The sequence below is a fragment of the Onychostoma macrolepis genome, chromosome 16, assembly GCF_012432095.1.
Source record: "Onychostoma macrolepis isolate SWU-2019 chromosome 16, ASM1243209v1, whole genome shotgun sequence".
NCBI classification, from domain to species: Eukaryota; Metazoa; Chordata; class Actinopteri; order Cypriniformes; family Cyprinidae; genus Onychostoma; species Onychostoma macrolepis.
The window spans coordinates 24,348,885-24,371,283 of NC_081170.1; the positions used below are offsets into that span (position 1 = coordinate 24,348,885).

Genomic DNA, 22,399 nt, shown 5'->3' on the forward strand with positions numbered 1-22,399 from the left:
TTTGGAAGGCACTATGAATGCTGAAAGGTATATAAAGGTTTTAGAGCAACATATCCTCTCCTCCAGATGACGTGTATTTCAGCAGGACAATGCAAAACCACATACTGCAGTTATTACAACAGCATGGCTTCATAGTAGAAGAGTCCAGGTGCTGAATTGGCCTGCTTGCAGTCCAGATCTTTCACCTATAGAAAACATTTGGCACATCATTAATATGTCAAAGTTGACCATGAACTCTTCCAAATTCCAACACCAAAACTCCAGAAATTAATAACCTCAATGCCCAGACGTCTTCAAACTGTTTTGAAAAGAAGAGGAGATGCTACACCATGGTAAACATGCCCCCGTCCCAACTATTTTGAGACCTGTTAGCAGGCATCAAATTTGAAATGAGCTCATTTTGTGCATAAAATTGTAACATTTCTCAGTTTAAACATTTATGTTATCTATGTTCTATTGTGAATAAAATATTGGCTCATGTGATTTGAAATTCTTTTAGTTTTCATTTTATTCAAATTTAAAAAACGTTCCCAACATTTCCGGAATTCGTGTTGTAAATTGTGGAGAAGTTTGTATTATTCCTTGTATGATTTCTGGAGTGTGCTAGACAGAAATTTATTTAAAAATATTGCAGTTTTTCCTGATTCCTGATTGTTAGTTTGATGTGTTTCCTCCCTTAGAGGTTGCCACGTCTCAGTGCTTTTATGAAGAGAGCGCATCTACGCACCTTTGGATAGCGCAGCAAAAACCAGGTTGACTACCGGTACTTTAAAAAACCTGGTACTGTGACATTTTCTTTTTTTTAGTACCGAAGTATCGGGTCTTTTGACACTTTTAACACTAGTGGTACTTAATTTAATCTACACTCCATATGCCATAATGACAAAGCACAAAGCAGGTTTGTAAAAACTTTGCAAATTTATTAGAAATAAAAAAACAAAAACAATGAGAAATTATCTCATTGCATAAGTATTCATACCCTTTTCTGGGACACTTGAAATTTAGCACAGGAGCCTTCCTATCACTTGTAGATGTTACTACATTTCGAGTGGAGTTAACCTGTGGCAAATTCATTTGAATAGGTATGATTTGGAAAGGCACAAACCTCTCAATAAAAGGTCTAACAGCTGAAAATGCATATCAGAGCAAAGACCACACTGCAAAAAATTGCTTTTCTTACTTAGATTTTTTTGTTTTGTTTCCAGCCAAAATATCTAAAAATTCTTAAATCAAGAAGGATTTTCTAGACAAGTAAAAATTATTGTCTTGTTTTCAGAAAAAAGCTAAATAATCTGCCAATGGGGTAAGCAAAATAATCTGCCAATGGGGTAAGAAAAATAATCTTGTTTTCTGTTTGAAATAAACAACATTCTAATTTATTGAGATGCACCTGTATATGCAGATGGCAGAAACTTACAGAAGGACAAACATCACTGCAATACTCCACCAATCTGGTCTTTATGGAAGTGTGGCCAAACTCAAACCTGTCCTCAGTGAATACACACGAAAACCCACTTGGAATTTGCAACAAAGCACGTAAAGAACTCTCAGATTGTGAGAAACAAGATTCTATGGTCTGATTCAATTCCAAGCAGCATGGAGAAAGCCAGTCACTGCTCATTACATTCAGAGTACCATCCCAGCCTTAATGAAAACCTAGTCCAGAGCATTCAGAACCTCAGACTGGGCAGAAGGTTCACCTTCCAACAGGACAATGACCCCAAACGCACAGAAAGAGTGGCTTATTGACAACTCTGTGAATGTCCTTGAGTGGCCCAGCCAGAGCCTGGGCTTGAACCCAATCAAATATTTCTGGAGAAACCTGAAAATATGCGTCTGCCCCATCCAACCTGGCAGAGCTTGAGAGGTGAAGAGGTGAGATGAAGAATGGCAGATAATTGCCAAATGCAGGATGTGCAAAACTTGTCACATCATACCCAAAAAGACTTGAGGCTGTGAAGGTTCTTCAACTAAGTACTGCGTTAAGGGTATGAATACTTAAATAAATTTGCAAAGTTGTCACATATCTGTTTTGTGCTTTGTCATTATGGTGTATGAAGTGTAGACTGACGTGGAAAAATAAGTAATTTAGAGCAGTTTAACATAAGGCTGCAACATAAAATGTGAAAAAATTAAGGGGTATGAATAATGAATTCATATGACAGAAAGGGAACTTTGCAAGCACATTAACTTATTCTACTAACCCTAACCTAACAGGCTACTAATACTCTAATGAGAGTTAGTTGACATGTAGTTGCAAAGTTACTTATACTGTAGTTATTCTCGAAATAAACATATATTCTACATTTTTATTTAGCCATAATCAGAAAAGAAACATAAGCAAAAGCATTACATAAAAAGCTGCATACAAAATGTGCATGATACATTTCTTTTTCTCATTAATGAATAGCTTTGTGGTAAATGTTATTTCTGAAATTAATTTCCAATTTTGAATTGCGTTGCCTCGATGGCAGTTGTATCATATAAACTTAAACCTGCATTTTTTGCTTGTTTGTTTAAAAAAGTACATTTTACAGTATTTGTATGGATATATATGAAACAATGAGCTGTAATCATATATGTTTGCTGACAGTGTTGAGGGTAATGCATTACAAGTAATGCGAGTTACGTAATCAGATTACTTTAGAAGGAAATATCTGAGTTACTTTTTCAACTAATTGTAATAACGTCTCGGTTACGTATGTAACCCTCGTTCCCTGAAGGAGGGAACGGAGATGTCACGTCGGGTGACCGACGAATTGGGATCTCGCTTAGAGAGACCAATCCACTTCGAGTGTAACTAAACGAGCCAATGCACATTGGCATGCGATTCTTGCATCCAGCTGCCGCTGATCACAGTGTGAGTATAAGTAGGCAGCAGGTGCAGCGCATATTCAGGTTTTCGCTGAGGAGCAGTATCTGTGGCCCTTTGGTAGGGATCCCAACGTGACGTCTCCGTTCCCTCCTTCAGGGAACGAGGGTTACATACGTAACCGAGAGGTTCCCTTTCAGACGGTCACTCTGAGTCACGTTGGGTGACCGACGAATTGGGATCCCTACCAAAGGGCCACAGATACTGCCCCTTCCAGTGTCCTGTGGAAGCAGGAAGACTAGCTACTGTGCTATGGCACTACCCACTCAGTAAGACTGGATAACACTGGGAAAACGTACCCATTCCACTTGGAACAGGAATGCTGCGGAAGCCTCATTCTTCCCGAAGGAGGTTCAGAAGTACTTACACATATGAACAACCGTTTAGGTACATATGGAAGATTAGAGGTGATTGTAGCCTCTTGGATAATGGCAAAACGTCTGCCGGGGAAACATGGGCTCTGAGGCTATACCGTGGACTTTCAATTAGGTCTCTACACATGGAACCCAGCCCTCCACCAGTTCTCACGGATTCATCGAGTGAGGGCCTGGCGCCAGACGCTCCGCCACGTCTGGCTGCCAAGGGGATGGAGGAGCTCGACAGGGTCTACAGTACGGACTCTCTGGAGCAGTTTTAGCAAGCCGACCCGAAACCGGAGCCTCTCAGTGCTTCTACCCGTTTGAGGTGAGAACACAGGAGGAAACCGCTCTTCAGGCTAAAAGCACTGAGGGACATGCAAAAGGGTGGTCATGATCCGGAAATTCTGAAAGAGCTTTGTACCGCTACTGACCTCGCGCTACGAGCAATGAAGGTCACTGCGCGGTCTCTGGGTCATGCGATGTCCACACTTGTGGTCCAGGAGCACCACCTCTGGCTGTGTCTGGTTGACATAGGGACGCCGACAAAATTCGGTTCCTCAAGGTCCCTGCGTCCCAGACTGGCCTCTTCGGTGACGCAGTCAGATCCAGAAATGATGGCTATCTACAAATATCTGCCAGCGAGGCGCAGCGAGCCAGCGCCCAGGAGGATGCAACACTTCTAGTAGAGTGAGCTCTTAACCTGAACCGGCAGGACACACCCTGTGCCTGATAAGCCAGGGTGATGGCGTCCACTATCCAGTGGGCCATCCTCTGCTTAGAGACGGCATTTCCCTTCTGCCGGCCTTCGTGACAGACGAAGAGCTGGTCTGAGGTCCTGAAGCATTGCGTCCTGTCAACGTAGCACCGCAATGCTCGGACGGGACAAAGCAAAGCTAGGGCTGGGTCTGCCTCCTCTGGGGGCAGCATTTGCAGGCTTACCACCTGATCCCTGAAGGGAGTAGTGGGAACCTTGGGCACATAGCTGGGCCGGGGCCTCAGGATTACCCGGGAATCAGCCGGTCCAAACTCTAGGCACGAACCGTCGCCTGAAAATGCGTGCAGGTCCCCTACCCTCTTGATGGAAGCCAGCGCAAGCAGGAGCAGAGTCTTCATTGAAAGAAATTTCAGCTCGACTGTCTGCAAAGGCTCAAGTGGGCCCTGATGTAGTGCTCTGAGCACTAGAGACAGGTCCCAAGAGGGTATAGAGGGGGGCCGTGGAGGATTTAACCTTCTCGCCCCCCTAAGGAACCTGATGACCAAGTCATGCTTCCCCAGCGACTTCCCTTCCATGGGATCGTGGTTGGCAGCAATCGTAGCCACATAGACTTTAAGGGTGGAGGGAGACAGCCTTCACTCCAATACCTGCTGCAAGAAGGACAGCACGACTCTGATCGGGCACTTCCGGGGGTCTTCTCGGTGAGAAGAGCACCACTCGACGAACAGGTTCCACTTCAAGGCGTAAGCTTGCCTCGTGGACGGTGCCAATGCAGTTGGAGGCCCGTCCAAACCCCGATACTGCAAGCCCGTCGAACTTGGCCCCCCAGCCGGTGGTGGAAGCATCCGTGTAAACCACAGCATGCCTGGAGACCTGTTCCAGGGACACTCCTTCCCGGAGAAACGAGAGGACTAACCACGGGGTGAAGGTTTGGCATCAGGCCGGTGTGACTCAGACCCGGTGAGAGCTGCGTTGCCACGCCCACCTCGGAACTCGGCCATGGAGCCAGTGTTGAAGCGGTCTCATATGAAGCAGCCCCAGCAGCGTGACTGCCGCTGCAGCAGCCATATGCCCCAGGAGCCTCTGAAATTGTTTCAGTGGGACCGCCGTCCTGCTTTTGAACGTATTCAAGCAGTTCAACACCGACTGAGCACGTTCCTGCGTGAGGCGTGCTGTCTGATCGACCGAATCCAACTCCATACCGAGAAAAGAGATCCTCTGCGTCAGGGAGAGTTTGCTCTTTTCCCAGTTGACCCGAAGGCCCAACTGGTTGAGGTGCCAGAGCACCAAGTCCCTGTGTTCGCACAACTGGTCCTTCAGGTCGATCGCTGCAAACCAACCTCTGGGACTGACGCACACCAAAATGCGTTTCTGCATGAGCATCTTGAACGGAAGCTTGTGAAGGGCCCAGTTCAAGACTCGCAGATCCAAGATTGTTCTCAACCCACCGCCTTTCTTGGGTACAATGAAGTAAGGGCTGTAAAACCCCGTCCTCATATCGGCTGGAGGGACCGGCTCTATCGCATCCTTCGCCAGTAGGTCTGCGATCTCTGCACACAAGACAGAAGCATCTGCCGCCTTCAATGAAGTGAAGTGGACGCCCCTGAACTTGGGAGGATGCCGGGCGAACTGATTCGCATAGCCGAGTCTGATGGTGTGACGGACTGGGAAGTGCTAGCCAGGCTCCCAAAAACCACACAAGTGGCACCGACGGAACCACCGATGTACCCACGGTGGGGCAGCGAAGGGGAACGCAGGGACCCGGCTCGGGCGTCTCGTTGCCGGTCCGAAGCGGGGTCAGTGTGTGCGCAACACCAACCTACGTTCTAGCAGAGGGTGTGTGAGTAGCACGATTGGTCACACTCTCGAACCGCCCACAGCTGCTCACTGGCGAGAGAAGGGGATGAGTGTGGTCCGGTGTTGGTCTGTCCGTGACTCTCCATGCCCTTTTGGGACCCAGAAACAGAGACAACTGCTTCTTGTCGAGATTTCTTGAAACAAAAGATTCTCCACCCGGCCCTCCTCCGGGGGAGGGAGAGGTGCATCCACCATCTCCCGAAGCAGTTCCCTCTCTCTCTGGGTTGCCCGTCCCGGGGCCTCTTGCTCTTCTGCTCACCGCCTGCCTACGCCCAACTCCACGGCGCCGCTTCTAGAGGCTGCTGCGGATGTGGTGCGGGAGCGGGGGCTGACGCAGGGGGCCGCCCTTGGCGACGAGCAGGCTGGGGCGCTGCAGCCGGCGGACGGGTGGAGGCAGCAGCTGCCTGCCGGGACAAGACATGTTGGATCGTCTCAGTCTGCTCCTGTGCAGCCGAGGCCATGTTCTTGACTGCGTCACCGAAGAGGCCAGTCTGGGACGCAGGGACCTTGAGGAACCGATCTTTGTCGGCGTCCCTATGTCAACCAGACACAGCCAGAGGTGGTGCTCCTGGACCACAAGTGTGCACATCGCATGACCCAGAGACCGCGCAGTGACCTTCATCGCTCGTAGCGCGAGGTCAGTAGCGGTACAAAGCTGATGCGAAAAATCCAATCCGATTCAGACGGGTGGGTTATGAAATATGTACATTTATTTTAAAGGTTCAAAAATAATAACTGTCAAACATAACTCGAAAATGAAACATGAAATTTTAATAATCATATGCAAAATGGCATATGCACCTGTTAATACAGTTTAGTAAAAGTCACTCAGATTTCAAACCAAACATATTTAGATCCATTAGACAAAATAATGATTAATCTTGAATTAGTAAAAAGTATTAATAATGAATAATATCTTCGTAAAAATATCACCTCTAATTTAAAAAGGAACAAAATTCTCATAAAAGAGCAAACCAATCTGCAATGAATCTTAACCTTCATAAAAGTTAAAAAGGTGCACCCCAAGTATTGAAGAGTGAAGCCTGAAGTATCAAAAGAGAGGAAAAGAGAAGAGAGTGCCTAAAGGCGGGGTGCATAAATCTTATATACCCTTACCAAAGTCTAAATATAACAATTAACATAAAGCTATCGCTAACCATAAAAGGCAAAATCTATCATATTCCAAAGTCTAACTGCTGAGTCTAACTGCTGACTTAGGCCAAATATACATATGGGTGGTTTTACATCCCCTTTCTATTGTTAATTGCCTACTTGAGGTTAGACAGATATACCAACTTGGCTTCAACTCCAGACAGTGGTTAATAAAAAGCATAGGTTTTACTGTAAAGGCCATCTCACAGAGCCAAAACTCTAACCTTCTTAATAACATATATATTATTACAGGTTGATGGAAAACATAGAATATGCATAAAGTCTCACTACCTTGGTTATTCAAGAATGAAAATCATACACATAAGCATAGACCATATTCAAATATGTCAACCACACATCATTTGAGGCAAAAATCATATACATAAGCATAAACCATATTTGTATACGTCATTTTTCCAAAATCCAAGACACCAATCCCTCGAGGCATACTAAGGCTCGCCACCATAATCTTCCTTTCCTAAAAATACAATTCAAAAGATAAATGATACAAACAAAAGATAAATGTGTGATAATACAGAAGATACAAAAGGGTGAAGATACAGATTTTCAGTGAAGCTACACCCAAACTTTTGCTGGGTTGAGAACTAACAGTAGCTCACAATCTGTTATCAGCTCAAACTACCCCATTATTTCCTTTCTTCCGAATTATAGGCACAGCCACAGGGGAATAAGCACCCTGCTTTTTAACCGTGGCCTTACAAATCAGGAACACAATACGTACACACATATACATCAAAAGAAGGATGAAAACAATTACAATGAAAAAGTCCTAGATCTTCGATGATTCCCCACAAAGAACCTCCAATAGTATTCTTAAGCCAGGAAAAGGCATCAGTACCTGCAGAAACTACACTACTTTTCTCCATCTCATCTCTCAATTGTGACATGTGCTGGATTACATCAGTCATATTATGTTGTATATCTGGAATATACGTACAACATTGTTCTCCGATTACTGCACAAACTTCTCGGGCAAGAATATAATCGAGAGCTGCACGATTCTGTAATGTAACTAGTTTAATGTTCTTCATTTCATCTGTTAATAGATGGAATCCTTCTATAGCATAGTTAGCAAACAAGTCTAATTCCAGACTAATATTATCAATTAAGTATGCATTATGCACAGTTCCGTACCACGGAAAAACTCCTTCCAGTGTTTTAACACTTGAAGATATGCGGAGATGAGGCCTATAGTCTGTTCGTTTTACTCGTTTCTTTCCAGGTTTTCGTCCGACTAAAGCTTCTCCTGTCCTGGATAAGAAAGTCAAATGAGTTTTAAGACTTGCTATATAGCAACATCCTGACCATTCTTCAGGCAGCCAATGATACGCATTGCTACCACAGACCCCATATCTGTCTTTTAACAGTACGTATTTATCTCCGGAAGTAGGAATTATAGTGTCAGGATACACCTGAAAAATTTGTGGGTCATTATCAGTGTTTAATTGATATGGTGTGGAATTCACCATGGACCACAAATTTCCCGAAGACTGGGAAAAACCCAAAATGGTTCTAAATTCATATACCTATGGTCGCAAATAGAATGTCCTACCCACTTTCCTTTGGTTCCTGCGTCTTGACATATACATACGGGTGCTTTCTGTCCCACTCTACCCTGTACCTGAATAGATGAAGACATTTCCCCGGATAAAGTTAATCTCTGATGAAGTACCCAAGATATTGAGTCAGGAGAGTGCATAATAGAACATAAAGAGACACATTCTTTAAGTGCATCAAGATTGACTCCTATCCGAGAGAATAAACGATTCAGAAAAGATAACCATACAGAACATGGAGATCTAGGTATGTTGAGAAGCATAGCCTGAAACCACATCATACATTTTGATTCTATCTCAGACATAGGTACGGGCTGTAATCGAAAAGGTTTATCAGTTGAGTGTGGAGAGTTAGCACATACATAACAATCAGACAACCCTTCAGTTTTAACTGAATGTTCGAGCAATTTCCACCACAAATTATATTGATGAGCAGGACGCACAGCAGTGAGAGGGTATGAATGCTCAAACACTTATTTCAGTCCTGGATCCGTTGCCTGTCCCGTGAAGATGACGGATCGAAGAATGACGATGATGACAGTAGCGATATAATAACTCATTCTCTCTCGTCAATTGATGGGAAACAAGTATAGAAAAGAGTATCGGAAAATATCTTCTTCCTTTCTACAATGACACTGAGGGAAGTTACGACAAAACCAATACCGACTGTGAGAGCTGGGAACAGGGCTCTCAGGAGGGAGGAGGAACAACGTGATAGGAGAGTGCCTTCCTCCTGGGACGAAACACCGATGTCTAAAGTACCAGGCCCCTGCAGTTGCAGACCAGGAGTCCGATTCGATGTCCGGAAATGAAGGAGTCAGAATGGACCTTGCCAAGAGCACAGCAATCACCCCTGGGTCACTCTGGAACGTTTGATGGACGGAGTTACCCCAGTAACCGCTCCAAGGCGTCACCTTGACTATCCGCCATGTGTGGTAAAGATACTCCTCGTATTCTGGCGACAACATGCAATCAAACCTATTAGAGATATAGTGATAGCAGCAGGAGGTTTACGAGAGAACATAGAGAAGAGGCACAACAAAAGAATGGGGAAACAACGCATACAACAATTAAAGTACGTAAACATCATCTTTTTCTCTTCCTGTAAGCTAAAATATATCAGGTCCGGATGGACACATCATCAAGAGCCTAGAGAAAGGAGAAAGAGCATAGTTAGCACTGTGTGTTTCTAGCAGCCACGTTGGAGCTCCTCCATACTTGCACCACCTGTGGAGCTAACCCAGATTGTTAGGGTTGTTAGTATTAGCAAGCGGCGATAGAGGCTTCACTTGAGCAAGATGCATCCATCAAGTCAAGCCTGGCTCGACTTCAATGAGAACAGACGTTGGAGTGGTCAGTAGCACAGGATAAGGGCCCTCATATCGGGAGGACCTTGGTCCCAAATTTCCTATTCTTGGAATCATTACTTCGTCCCCCACTTGTACAGGATTTTCAGCTTTTAAATTAAATGCAGCGCTTTTGAGATCTCCTGCATTTTGAGCACTGATGGCGCTGAAATGTGCATCTTTTAAGGCACACGAGAGTACCTTGAGATATTCTCGCAAAGTATCTTTCAACGGGCCTGTGGCCTCATAGCCATGAGGACCGCGGGCAGGTGGCAAAACCATCCACCATCATATTCACTCAATTTTGCTCGCAACGCCATTTTGATCGATTTGTTTTGCGATTCCACACTTCCACTTGATTGAGGTCTATATGGAATGTGGAATTTTTGATTAACGCTCAAAAGTTTCATACAGGATTTTAGAACCTTCCCTGTAAACTGATTTCCTTGGTCACTGTCCAGTGACTCACAAATTCCCCACCTAGGAAAAACTTCCCTAAGTAGCACTTTAGCCACCTTTTCCGCAGTGGCAGTGCGTAGAGGAAAAGCCTCCACCCACCGTAAAAATTTACAAACAATAACAAGTACATTCTTGTACCCGTGATCAGAGGGTAGAGAGATAAAATCCATCTGTAAATGTGTAAAAGGTCCTCGAGGACTATGTCCAATTGGAATTTTGCCTCTCCCAAATTGTGGCTTAGTCTGCAAACAGTGGATACATCTGGACAGCCTATCCTTCACGTTATTGATCATTTCTGGCCAGAACCAGGTTTGGCTTAACGTAGCATAAGTTTTCTGAACTCCCTGATGTGCAATGCTGTGATATAGATCAATCAATTCAGTTTGATAGCCACTAGGCGGGACAACTTTCTCTTTTATGGTATAAATCCCTTCTGCCTCTAACGTGGCTCCCATCTGTTGACACATGTCTCTGTCTTTGTCGGTGTACAATTTGGACAAGGTTTCTGAACCTGTACAATCAGGGTGAACCGGGAATGTGGCGGCCACTTCCTCAAATGTTAAAGTTTTAGCGGCTTCTTTTGCGGCCGCATCTGCCATTGAATTTCCCTTGGCCAGCCAATCATTGAACGAACTGTGACCTGTGACTTTACATACGGCAACGCAATTTGGCGGAATTTTTTCACAAACTTACAAAATTACAAAGAATTTCTTTGATAACCTGTTGATGACTTATTGGCGTGCCAGCTGTGGTCAAATACCCGCGATGTTTCCAGACAGGGCCATAACTTTGCACTACATGGTAACAGTAAGCGCTATCTGTGAAAATATTCACACGAGGTGAGGTATTCTCACTAACAGTGATGCTTAAGGCGAGCTTTAAGGCAGCTCTTAAAGCATGCAGTTCAGCTATCTGAGCACTTCCTCCCCGAAATGAGCCTGCAGAGAGAACGTCGCCCGTCATCCCCTCGACCACTGCCCAGCCCGTGTAACGTGTCTCTCCCTCATAGAAACTACTGCCGTCTACAAACAAGTCCATAGAGTCTATATATGGTTCATCTCGAATGAAATGTCCCTTGTTGTAGATAAGCACTTCGGCGCAGTCGTGCGGGCTCCCTTCATTTTCCATTAGGGAAGCTGGATTTGTTCGGTTGTCGGCCACGACGGTGAGTTGTGGGCTCATCAGAGCTGTTTCCCATTTTGCACGTCTTTGATTCGAAATGGATTTGATTGATTTGATTGCATGAAACGATGCGGGGTGTGTAAAACCATCTGGTTGTACCCCGCAATTGGCTCTGTGACCTTCAGCGCCCATTCAGCGCAGTCCAACGCCAACAAACAAGGCAAATGTCCATTCATTGAAGGAATCAACGTGGAGTAATAGCCGACAACACCATAGTTCTGATCGCCCTTGTGTTGCCCCATCACACAGTTATAGGCGCTTGGCCCAACATGCGTCCATATATGGAAAGACTTTGTCATGTCAGGGTGATGTAAGGCGGGAGAAGAGGCTAGCGCAGATTTGAGGAGATTAAAAGATTCAGTCATCTCTACAGTCCATTTTAGGAGAGAAGCGCCAGGAAGGCCTCCTTTCAAAGCCTCAGTTAGAGGTTTGGCCAAATCAGAAAAATCTGCAATGTATACCCGATTGAAATTGAACAGCCCCATTAAGGATCTTAAGCCTGTTACTGTAGTTGGCTTAGTCAATTTAGTTATAGCCACAACTCTGTCTGGAAGGGGTCGCTTCCCTTCGCGGCCTATGCTTTGGCCCAAAAAGGTAACTTCGCGCAGAAATTACTAGGCTTTTCATTTGTTGAGCAGAAAGCCCACGTCTTGAAGAGCTTTCAGCAACCTTGTGAGCACACTGAAATGTTGGCCCTTTTCTGTGGAAGCTAAAAGAATGTCGTCGCAATACTGAACAATCACTGACGGTGCGCACGATTTTACGATTGGGGATATCGCGCTAGCCACGACTCCGTGGAAGAGCGCGGGGACTATCGCAATACCCTTGGGCCAAGTGACACCACGTTATTTGTGTGCCGTTGCATGTGAAACGATATTGATCTTCTTGTCTAATAGGGCACGACCAATGATTTGGAGAAATGTCATTCAGGATTGTCGACGGGTTGGCTACAATAGGCGTTATTTTTGTAGTCACAGCATTCAATGCGGTGTAGTCAATAGTTAATCTATAGCTACCGTCGGGTTTTTTAACTGGCCACATGGGAGAGTTCGTTGGCGAAGTGCACCTTACCAGAAAGCTCTTTCAGAACTTCCGGATCGTGACCACCCTCGTGCATGTCCCTCAGTGCTTTTAGCCTGAAGAACCTGCAGTAACGCCGTAGCGTAAGGTGGAGGCAGCTTCTCCACAGGCCACATAAGCATCGCCGGACAGACCAGACGAATAACTACAGGCTCGGAAGAGGAGGCACGGTTTGCCCTGCCGGGTGGAGGCAGTATTAGGACACAACTGCATCGCAACCGACCGCTCCACCAGGGGGACCCCCGTAAACCCCCTAGCTGCACCACCATTGAGGGTGGTGAGAGAGGAGGATCTAGCAGGTCGGTTTCTTGCCGTCCATGACCTGGTAAGCTCCCCATGCACCTCCAAGAAGAGAGGCCGGAGGTGCATGGGGCAGGGCGCTGAGAACCACCACAAGCTACTCCGAGAAACCAGTCGTCCAACCTCGAGGGCTCGGGACACGGTGGAGGTCTCCACTCGAGCCCTACCCTCTCAGCAGCCCGGGAAAGCATAGCCGTCATTTCTGGATCTGACTCAGGCATTGATACCGCGGGAGCAGCAGCGCAACCGAATCTTCTTCCCCAGAAAGCTCCGGCTCACCCTCAGATGCAGCGATCGACATTCGGCCGTCGGAAGGAGTGCCAAGGACACTGCTGGTATGCTCCTTGTAGGGGGTCCAGCAAGTTCCATTGGCAGCACACTGGTTTTGGAGCGCAACAGGAGCGATGGTCCCTCGAGGGTTGGTTCCCTGGAGGGTTTGCCACCACTGTAATCCTCAGACCACCCGTGCCACCGCCTGAAGTAGTTTTTGCCTGTCTGCAGCCAGAATGAGAACCAGATCGAGGCAGAGGCAACAGAGCTCCACCCCTTTGTCGAGGTAACGGAGCCTGGCCCGCAACTCCGAGATGATCATCTTCCCACAATGAGAAGATGACTCATCCATGAACGCCACCTCAGCGTGCTTACTGCCCAGGCACGTGAGGCAGCGATCGTGACCATCACCCGGCGCCAGGTAATGACCGCATCCAGAAACGCACGGGTGACACGTTGTCTGTAGCAAGACCCAACTCGTCTATACAAAGACGTAACGTCGAGTTTGCCAGATGCAACGTCGTCTTTAAAAAAGACGCACCCGTGAATGCTCTTTTAGGGAAAAAGCTCTTTTAGCGTGCTGAAGCACACAGGGGAGATGGTCGACTGCAACACAAACAGGGCGTAGTGCAACCTGATGTGTGCAATCCACTCGACACGGGAAGAACCACCGCCGCTGTAGAGCCGTACCACCAGCACAAGAGTCTTGCGAAGAGCGTGCTCAACTCGTTGAATTCACTCGTCACCAGAAGTCAGGTGCTGAACGATGTAACCGCTCGGCTCCGAAGCAAAAAGCTGAATATGCGCTGCACCTGCTGCCTACTTATACTCACGCTGTGATCAGCGGCAGCTGGATGCAATAATCGCATGCCTATGGCTCGTTTAGTTACACTCGAAGTGGATTGGTCTCTCTAAGCAAGATCCCAGTTCGTTGGTCACCTGACGTGACTCGGAGTGACCGACTGAAAGGGAACTCTATTTACTTTGTTTCCCATGTATTGACTGACAGTTCTTATGTTGCTATGTTGAGAGAAATTGGGAGTAAGTGCAGAGGTGCTTTGTGAACATGTTACTGTAGTTCTAGACTAAAATGTGAACATGCATTTACTCATCTCACCTGCATAAAAACAGATTCAGTATTCTTCAAAATTAATAAAAAACAGTCAAATGCAAACTCAGAATATTATATAAATCTACAATAATTTAATGTTAAATAAGACAAATATAATTTATGTACTTAATCCCATTTTATTACCAATGTCTTTGCTACTGACCTTCGATGATCCAATTCAACCATACTAATAAACAAAAATGACACATTTGTGTTTCATTATTGTTATTACTGGATAGAGTTTAACTTTCTTCTTCATATTCTTCATGCAGTTTGTTTGCGCTGCACCCTCTACTGTTTGTGAATTTACATTTCCTTCAGCCTGAGGCATATTCATTTCACTTTTGGTATGAAAGGGCTTTTATATTTGTAAAATAACTTTTTATATTAAAAATAAACAAGCAAGCCCTGCTTAGATTTAAAAAGTAACTCAAAAGTAATGTAATGCATTACTTTCCATAAAAAGTAACTAAGTAACGTAATTAGTTACTTTTTTTTAGGGAGTAACGCAATATTGTAATGCATTACTTTTAAAAAGTAACTTTCCCCAACACTGTTTGCTAAATATTAAATCCTACAATATTACAACTATATGCAGTAACAGTAGCTGATAACAGTTGTGAAAAATCTGATGTATCATCTGTATCCTCCAGTGGATGACAAGCCATGTAGAAACATTACAAGTACTTTTTGGAATAAAATGTTGACAGACATGTTTTTCCTCCGGAGTCAGTTTCATTGGTACTGATGCTTGTGTTTTACTGCTGCATTTCATGTCTCATGCCCAATGTCATATGATTTGTCAGTTCCAAATAAACACTGTAGACTTGAAAAAAGGAAACATCTGATCTAAAATATTTGTCTTTCATTAAGAAAACTTTTACAGTCACCAATGCTAGATCATACAAACATTACAAAGCAATGCATCCTTATCCTTACTTAAATTATTTTTAATCTTTTAAAATAAAATGTCAAATAGCAAAAAAAAAAAAAAAAAAAAGTTACCCATTTATTTTTTGATCATGAACACCACATTTATTAATGGTTTTCTTAATAGAGGGTCTGATCAGCTTAGTAGAATTTCAGTATTACACATACAATATAAAAGTTGCTTACATCGTTCTAAACAATAGAATAAAACTAATGTTGTGTTGTATAACCTTGTATAACACTTATTTCTATTGTTTTTATTTTGTAACTTGTTTATGTTTATTTGTTTAATTTTAAAATAAAGTTTGAAAATAATTGTTAAACAAATTATATATATATAATTTGTTTAACAATTATTTTCAAACCTTTATTATATATATATATATATATATATATATATATATATTCTAAGCATTCTTTGCACTCGGACCAAAACCTGTGTGTTCCAAAACATTCCTTCTGAGGTGGAAACGGAAATATGACAATGAAGAGGCTTGACTAGCAAGAGCATATAAATTCAAGTAGGTTTAGTCAGCAAACCAGAATCAAATATCAACCACATCAAGTGTAACAGCAGGTAATGACTTTATATTGCTAAAATTCCTGATTGTCTATCATCTTCATGTGCTTAGGTACACATGAAAACACTGATCACAATTAAATATATTTTCTGTCAATATGTAATGCAGTTAGATGATGGAAACTAAAGTGAAATATTTACTGTTTCATGAGTGAATACCTCATCTATTTTGTTCCTTTTAGATTACTGGTGAGTGCTGAACATCAACTTTTTCCAAAATGTTGCATCTTATTCTGGTTCTCTCTGGAGTTTGTACAGTGGGCATGACCATGCGTGAGTATTGCTCACCACAATGTGGTGCATTATCAAACATGCAAAACAATGTTGCAAATAAATGACTGTTGGACAATTGAAAATGAAATTAAACGTGAGATTCATGCTAGAAATTCTGGAACATGTAAAAATACACTACGTATATAAATCTTAATACCTGCCATTTTGCTACTCAGTTAAATACAGTGACTATTTTACATTTTATCTTTGGGAATCTAGATTGATTTTGGCATTTCTTTACATTTACTATTGAAAGGTTTATTTTAAGATAGACTCATAGCTGTTATTTTCTCTTTCAGCTTTACCGGATTACTACTCTTACTCCATGGCTATTGGAGATGGCAGTGGGACTGAATATTCCACTGCATATGATGGTCGCATCACTGGTATCAGAGTCTGGGAACACAGTAATGCGTACATTCGTGGGTAAGTTAACCAATGCACCAATGATCATCCATCTATAGCAAAAGAGTGAAAAAAGTGAATATGATACACTTTATAATTTTGTTGTGGCTTTATCTTGAAAAATCATTTGCATTATGTGTTCTAATTCTTCTGGATGTTATTCTGTGACCATCTTTTCAAACACTTTCATCAAATATCTGTTCAGAATCCAGCTCCGTTATGATGGTAACTGGACATCACCGGTTTGTTCAAGCAGTGGCAATCCAATGGAGTTGTCACTTCGTGACAATGAATCCATCATTCAGGCTTCTGGAAAATATTACAGTGGCTACATCTATGAGATTATGTTTGTAACTAGTCAAGGCCGCTCTTTAAAAGTGGGGCAGCCTACTGGAAACTCATTTAATTTGTACCCGACCAATGGAGGAAGTGAGCTACGTTTTCTCAGTGGTCGACAGAATGGAAATGGCATCACCTCCATTGGGGCTCACTGGGCTGTCTACTTCACCGGTGGCAACAGTGTAACAGCTTAACCCCCTGGGGTCTGGGGGTGTTTTGGGGGCCTGGAGAAGTTTTGACATGCCCTGACATTTGTGCTTTTTTCAATTGCTTATAAAAATATAAATGGCTAAAGTCTTATAGCACTGTAATCAGCACAAACTGGGCTACAATAATATGTGAGCAGCATGCACTGTATGTACACGATTGTGATTTTGATAAAACAATGTTTATTGTCGTGGTTAGTGAAAAACTAAATTTTTTAAATCACTTGAATAAGGCCATAAAACACATAAAGAACATTTGTTCACAAGACTTTTGAGAACTGGATCTTGTAGCCTAGAGTTTTTGCTTTAAGATCAGATTAGTTCAGTTCACCCCCCTTTACCTTCTTTCTGCCAACATTAAAGTAACAGCTACACAAACTTGTTTTATCTGTTCTGAATTTTTATAGAATAGCTTCTCATGGTTATTAATTATGGGTTTTTGGTTTGATTATTTTAGCCTATTTTATGTTTTAAACTTACAACATTTTCTTCTGCATGAACATGTTCTGTATGATCAACATTATATTAATTATCTAACTTTTTATAATTTTTCAACAACGACACTGTTTTGTATGGGTTTACTTTCCTTAAAACTTAACAGTTTTGTCTTTTGTTATCTGAAGATCATATTAAAAGCTTGCCAACATTTTACCTTGCTTTCATCATTTATTTATTCTACTTCTCAAATGCCTTATATGCAATGTTCCCTCTAATTTTTTTTCTTGCTGAGCAAAACTTTTCTCTATTGGGCGGACATTTCGGCCACCTGAGCAAAAACATTCTTTATACCAGACCTGTACAGCACACGCACAAAAAAAGTGTTTAACTTTTAACTTTAAAGTGCTATTTATATTTGATTTGACCCTTGATGTAACTAAATGATGTACATTTTAGGTTATCTGAGAAAACATTTTACAGTACAATACACTGCCGTTCAAAAGTTTGGGATCAGTACATTTTTTTAAAAGAAGTTTCTTAGGCTCATGAAGGATGTTTCTATTTGATTAAAAAATACTGAATATTATTTCACAAAATAATATTGTGAAATATTATTGCAATTTAAAATAAAAGTTTTCTATTTTAATATAGGCCTACTTTAAAATATAATTTATTCTTGTGAAGCAAAGCTGAATTTTCAGTGTCACTTGATCCTTCAGAAATCATTCTAATATGCTAATTTATAATCAATGTTGGAAAAAGTTGTGCTGCTTAATATTTTTGGGACCTGTGATATTTTTCAGGATTCTTTGAGAAATAAAAAGTTAAAAAGAACAGTGTTCATTCAAAATATAAATTTTGTGTTACAATATAGACTACTATTCAAAAGTTTGGGGTCAGTAATTTTTATTTTTAATTAATACTTTTATTTAGAAAGGATGTCTTAAATGGATAAAAAGTGATAGTAAAGACTTACATTGTTAGACAATATTTATATTTTTAATTAATGCTGTTCTTTTAAACTTTTTATTAGCCTAATCAAAGAATCAAAGAAAAAAGATTCCAAAAAATATTAAGCAGCACAACAGTTTCAACACTGATAATAAATCAGAATCTTAGAATGAAGGAACATGTGACATTGAAGACTGGAGTAATGAAGCTGAAAATTCAGCTTTGCTTTACAGGAATACACTATATTTTAAAATATATTAAAGTAGAAAACCAATATTAGAAATTGCAATAGCCTAAGAGTTCACGATATTACTGGAGGATTTTGTTGTTGTTGTTGTTTTGTTTTGTTTTCTGTATTTTGATCAAATAAATACAGCCTTGATAAGTACAGCTGTCAGGGTTGGACTGAGAGACAAACACAGGTGAGTCGAATTACTTTTCTTTAATTCTTTCTTTGCAAACTTAAACAGATTCCGAAGGATAACAGAACCAAGTAGTAACAGTGCTGTGATCGTTTTCCAACATAAGAGGTGAGTCCAACTTAACCCTCTGGGGTCTGAGGTCATTTTGGGGCCCTTGAGATGTTTTGACATGCCCTGATATTTGTGCTTATTTCAGCTACTTAAAACATACTATTGACCAACATGTAATTTTTTTTGTATTCAGCACAAACTGTGCTACAATAATATGTGACCAAGATGGATGTGCATGTTTGCATTTTTTAGAAAAAAAATATTATGCGTGGTTAGTAAGTTTTGGGAAAAAAAAAGTAGCTGAAATAAGGCCTTAAAACCCACACTAAATAGTTGTGAATAAGACTTTTGAGTAATCAGTCTTGTAGGCTAGAATATTTACTTCAGAATTATGTGAAAATCATTCTGCTTACTCATTCACAGAAAACAATATATTGATTTAAAATTTTCAAGACATGTTTTGTGATCGAGGGTCTATATGCGAGGGAGTGGCAATGGCCATGAATATTAAGTGATTTTCACCTGAGAGACAAAGGGCCATCCCCTATGGGCCCCTAATGGCCCATCAGTGTGACTGTGACTGTGAGGCAGGTAAGAGAGAATGTGAGGAGATTGAAAAAAAGGGTTTTTTAAATTATTTGTATTTTATTTACAACACAGTATAACCAAAACATACATAATGAAGGTCAAAGACACATTATTGTGCACACTGATCTAACCACAGAGATGTGAACAGACTTTGAGTCATTCCTGCAACAGATTCTGTTCAACAAGTGAAACAAGTAAATCATACCTGATATTTATGCGTTTTATTTAAGTGTTTCTACTTCTTTCCATGGATTCAAGAAGAAAAAAAAACAATCAGTAGAGAAGGAGCTTGTTTTAACATAGAATATCGGTGTAGTTGAACATCTGATGTTCAAAAAAACATTTGTGAGCATGTTAATATCAGGAACATCTGTATATATATATATGTTTTGTAGCCATAGACTCACACATGCTTTGTACTATCATAAAAAAAAAGAGAAACTAATTATTATTGTTTAGCACTTTATTAAAATCTATTTCTGAACAGAGTAGGCTATTAATAATAAACATGTACTAAACATACTTAAGACTCATAGCATTCATCATGTTACAGTGTACACTCATATTACTTTTATTGTTTTATATAGAGCATGAAAACATCATCGCGCCATAAGAAATTTAAATACAATGAATTGCCCATCATATTCAAAATGTTTTACACTATTTCAAACACTGTAGTCAGGAATTATAGTTTGGGAAAAACCCAACTATGATTTTGTAGTCATATAGTCCAGTATGAATTATTTTATAGTAGTCTATGATATGATTATGTAGCCACAGACTGAAGCATGCTTTGTACAATAAAAGGATGTACTTTGTATTATAAAAAAATGATATTTTATATCTGAGAAACTAATTATTATTGTGCACGCTATTAAAATATATTTGTGAACAGAGTAGTAATAATAAACATGTACTAAACATTCTTAGACGCACAGCATTCATCATGTTGTCGTTTGGGAAAAACCCAACTAGTAAAATGTGTTTAAGTTTGTCACAATAAAACATTAACTAATGCAAAAAAAAGAAACATTACTTACTCATCAGATTGCTCTCCTCTTCTGGATGAAATCGTGTTCTTCTTTCGAGGGAAATCCTGCTTTTACTCAGCGCGTCTTCATCCAGAAACAAACAGTAGCCGCCACGAAGGACCTCCTCTTTGTTTGTGTTGTTGGGCGTTTGCACGCGCGCACTTACCACGAGGCTATTTACATATGAACAGCGCGAGTCGCGCGGGGGCGGGATCACATTAGCGATAATGAGTCAGACGGGACAGATTGAACATCGTGTTGATTTCATACAGATTACTTCATCACAGAATGTTTGTTTTCGATAAGACTTGCTTCATTTCAAAGTATACACTTCAAGCTTTCCATAGATATAACCCTCATGTCTGTGTGCTGAGTATTCGCTGAGTTACAGTTCATTTTAGTGACGCGTTTCTAAAAACAGTTCGCGGAGACGGAGAAGACAGAGAGCGCACCCTGTTTGTTTTATTATTTTTCCAAAAGCACAAAGTTGTGTTGTTATTGTGAGTGTACCCAAAAAAAAGTAGACACTTAACAGTTTCGATTGATGTATAACACTTATTTGTGTGACCAAAATCAACAGAGTATTTTTAGTGTCTTTTGCACTGATCTTAAAAAAAACGAGTTTGTCTCGCCGGCGAGACAGCCGACCCCAGAGAGTTAAAGACATTCTTCGTTTTCAAACAGGTCTGAGTGCAAGGCTTACGGCACGGAGGAGTCCAGGAATCCAAGAGGTAAGTGAGGGAAGATGATGAGCTTACGACCTTGAGACCAACCAACGAAGGATTGTGGTGAGTGACTTTATGTAGGGTGTTTGGTGATTGGAGTCAGGTGGTAATCAGTATTCGGGTGATTGTGAACGGGTGTTGATGGTTGGTGTAGGTGTGGTTGTGGGCGGATCCGTGACAGTACCCCCTCCCCCATGGGCGTCTCCCGGCACCCGGGACCGGCGGCGAGGGCGACCGCGTCCTCTTGGGGCTGGGCAGTTGGGGTGTGACTGGTGAAAGTCGGAAAGGAGCAAGGGGTCCAGTACATCCTCTCGGTTCACCCATGACCTCTCCTCGGGGCGAATCCTCCCAATCCACTAGATATTGAGTCGGCCGCCCGCCGCCGGGAGTTCAGGATCTCTTTAACTCGGTAGATGGTTTCACTGGGTTCGGCTTCGGGAGGAGGAGGCACTTCGGGCTCTGTGGATGGAGGGAGAACGGGGTTAGTGAATGGTTTCAGTAACAACACATGGAAGGTAGGTGATATACGGTGAGTTGGAGCTCGTAGGTGACTTCGTTGATTTGTCTTCGTATGGGGAAAGGGCCGACGTAGCGAGGGCTTAGTTTTTTGCAGGGTAGACGGAGGCGGTTATCCCGCGTGGAGAGCCAAACTTGGTCGCCAGGTTGGTACAGCGGGGTAGCGGCGCGCCGAGAATCCGCATGCAATTTGTGTCTCCGTATTGCTTGTTGGAGGTGGACATGGGCAGAGTTCCATACCCTTTCGCTCTCTCGAAACCAGAAGTCCACCGAGGGGACTTCGGAGGGTTCTCCGGTCCAGGGGAAGAGAGGTGGTTGAAATCCGAGGAAGCATTGAAATGGGGTTAGACCGGTGGTTTCCTGCCGCATTGAATTTTGGGCGATTCGCCCAGGGAAGGTATTGGCTCCATCGGTCTTGGTGTCGATGGCAATAGGCGGAGGTAACGCCCAATCTCCTGGATCTTCCGTTCTGTTTGGCCATTGGTTTGCGGGTGATAACCGGAGGACAGGTTTACTGAGACTCCCAACAGACGGAAGAAACTGCGCCAAACCCTGGAGGTAAATTGGGGCCCTCGGTCGGAGACAATATCTTCGGGTAAGCCAAAGTTCCTAAAGACGTGCTGGAAGAGGGCTTCCGCCGTTTCGAGGGCCGTGGGTAAGCCTC

General features: G+C 42.5%; 1 protein-coding gene across 1 annotated transcript; it reads left to right on the forward strand.

The window, feature by feature from the left end:
- Positions 1 to 15,727: 15,727 nt before the first annotated feature.
- LOC131522212 (zymogen granule membrane protein 16-like) lies at positions 15,728 to 17,664 on the forward strand. Its single transcript, XM_058747540.1, has 4 exons — positions 15,728 to 15,787; positions 15,973 to 16,063; positions 16,363 to 16,489; positions 16,674 to 17,664. Exons 2-4 carry the CDS (start codon positions 16,009 to 16,011, stop codon positions 16,999 to 17,001), a joined length of 510 nt encoding a protein of 169 aa, XP_058603523.1. The 5' UTR covers positions 15,728 to 15,787; positions 15,973 to 16,008; the 3' UTR covers positions 17,002 to 17,664.
- Positions 17,665 to 22,399: the final 4,735 nt, after the last annotated feature.

Excerpts from the sequence above, each read along its gene's own strand:
- LOC131522212 (XM_058747540.1), top strand. The coding sequence starts at position 16,009 with ATGTTGCATCTTATTCTGGTTCTCTCTGGAGTTTGTACAGTGGGCATG. Across the intron at positions 16,064-16,362 it reads TACAGTGGGCATGACCATGC|CTTTACCGGATTACTACTCT; the intron begins GTGAGTATTGCT and ends TTTCTCTTTCAG. Across the intron at positions 16,490-16,673 it reads AGTAATGCGTACATTCGTGG|AATCCAGCTCCGTTATGATG; the intron begins GTAAGTTAACCA and ends ATATCTGTTCAG.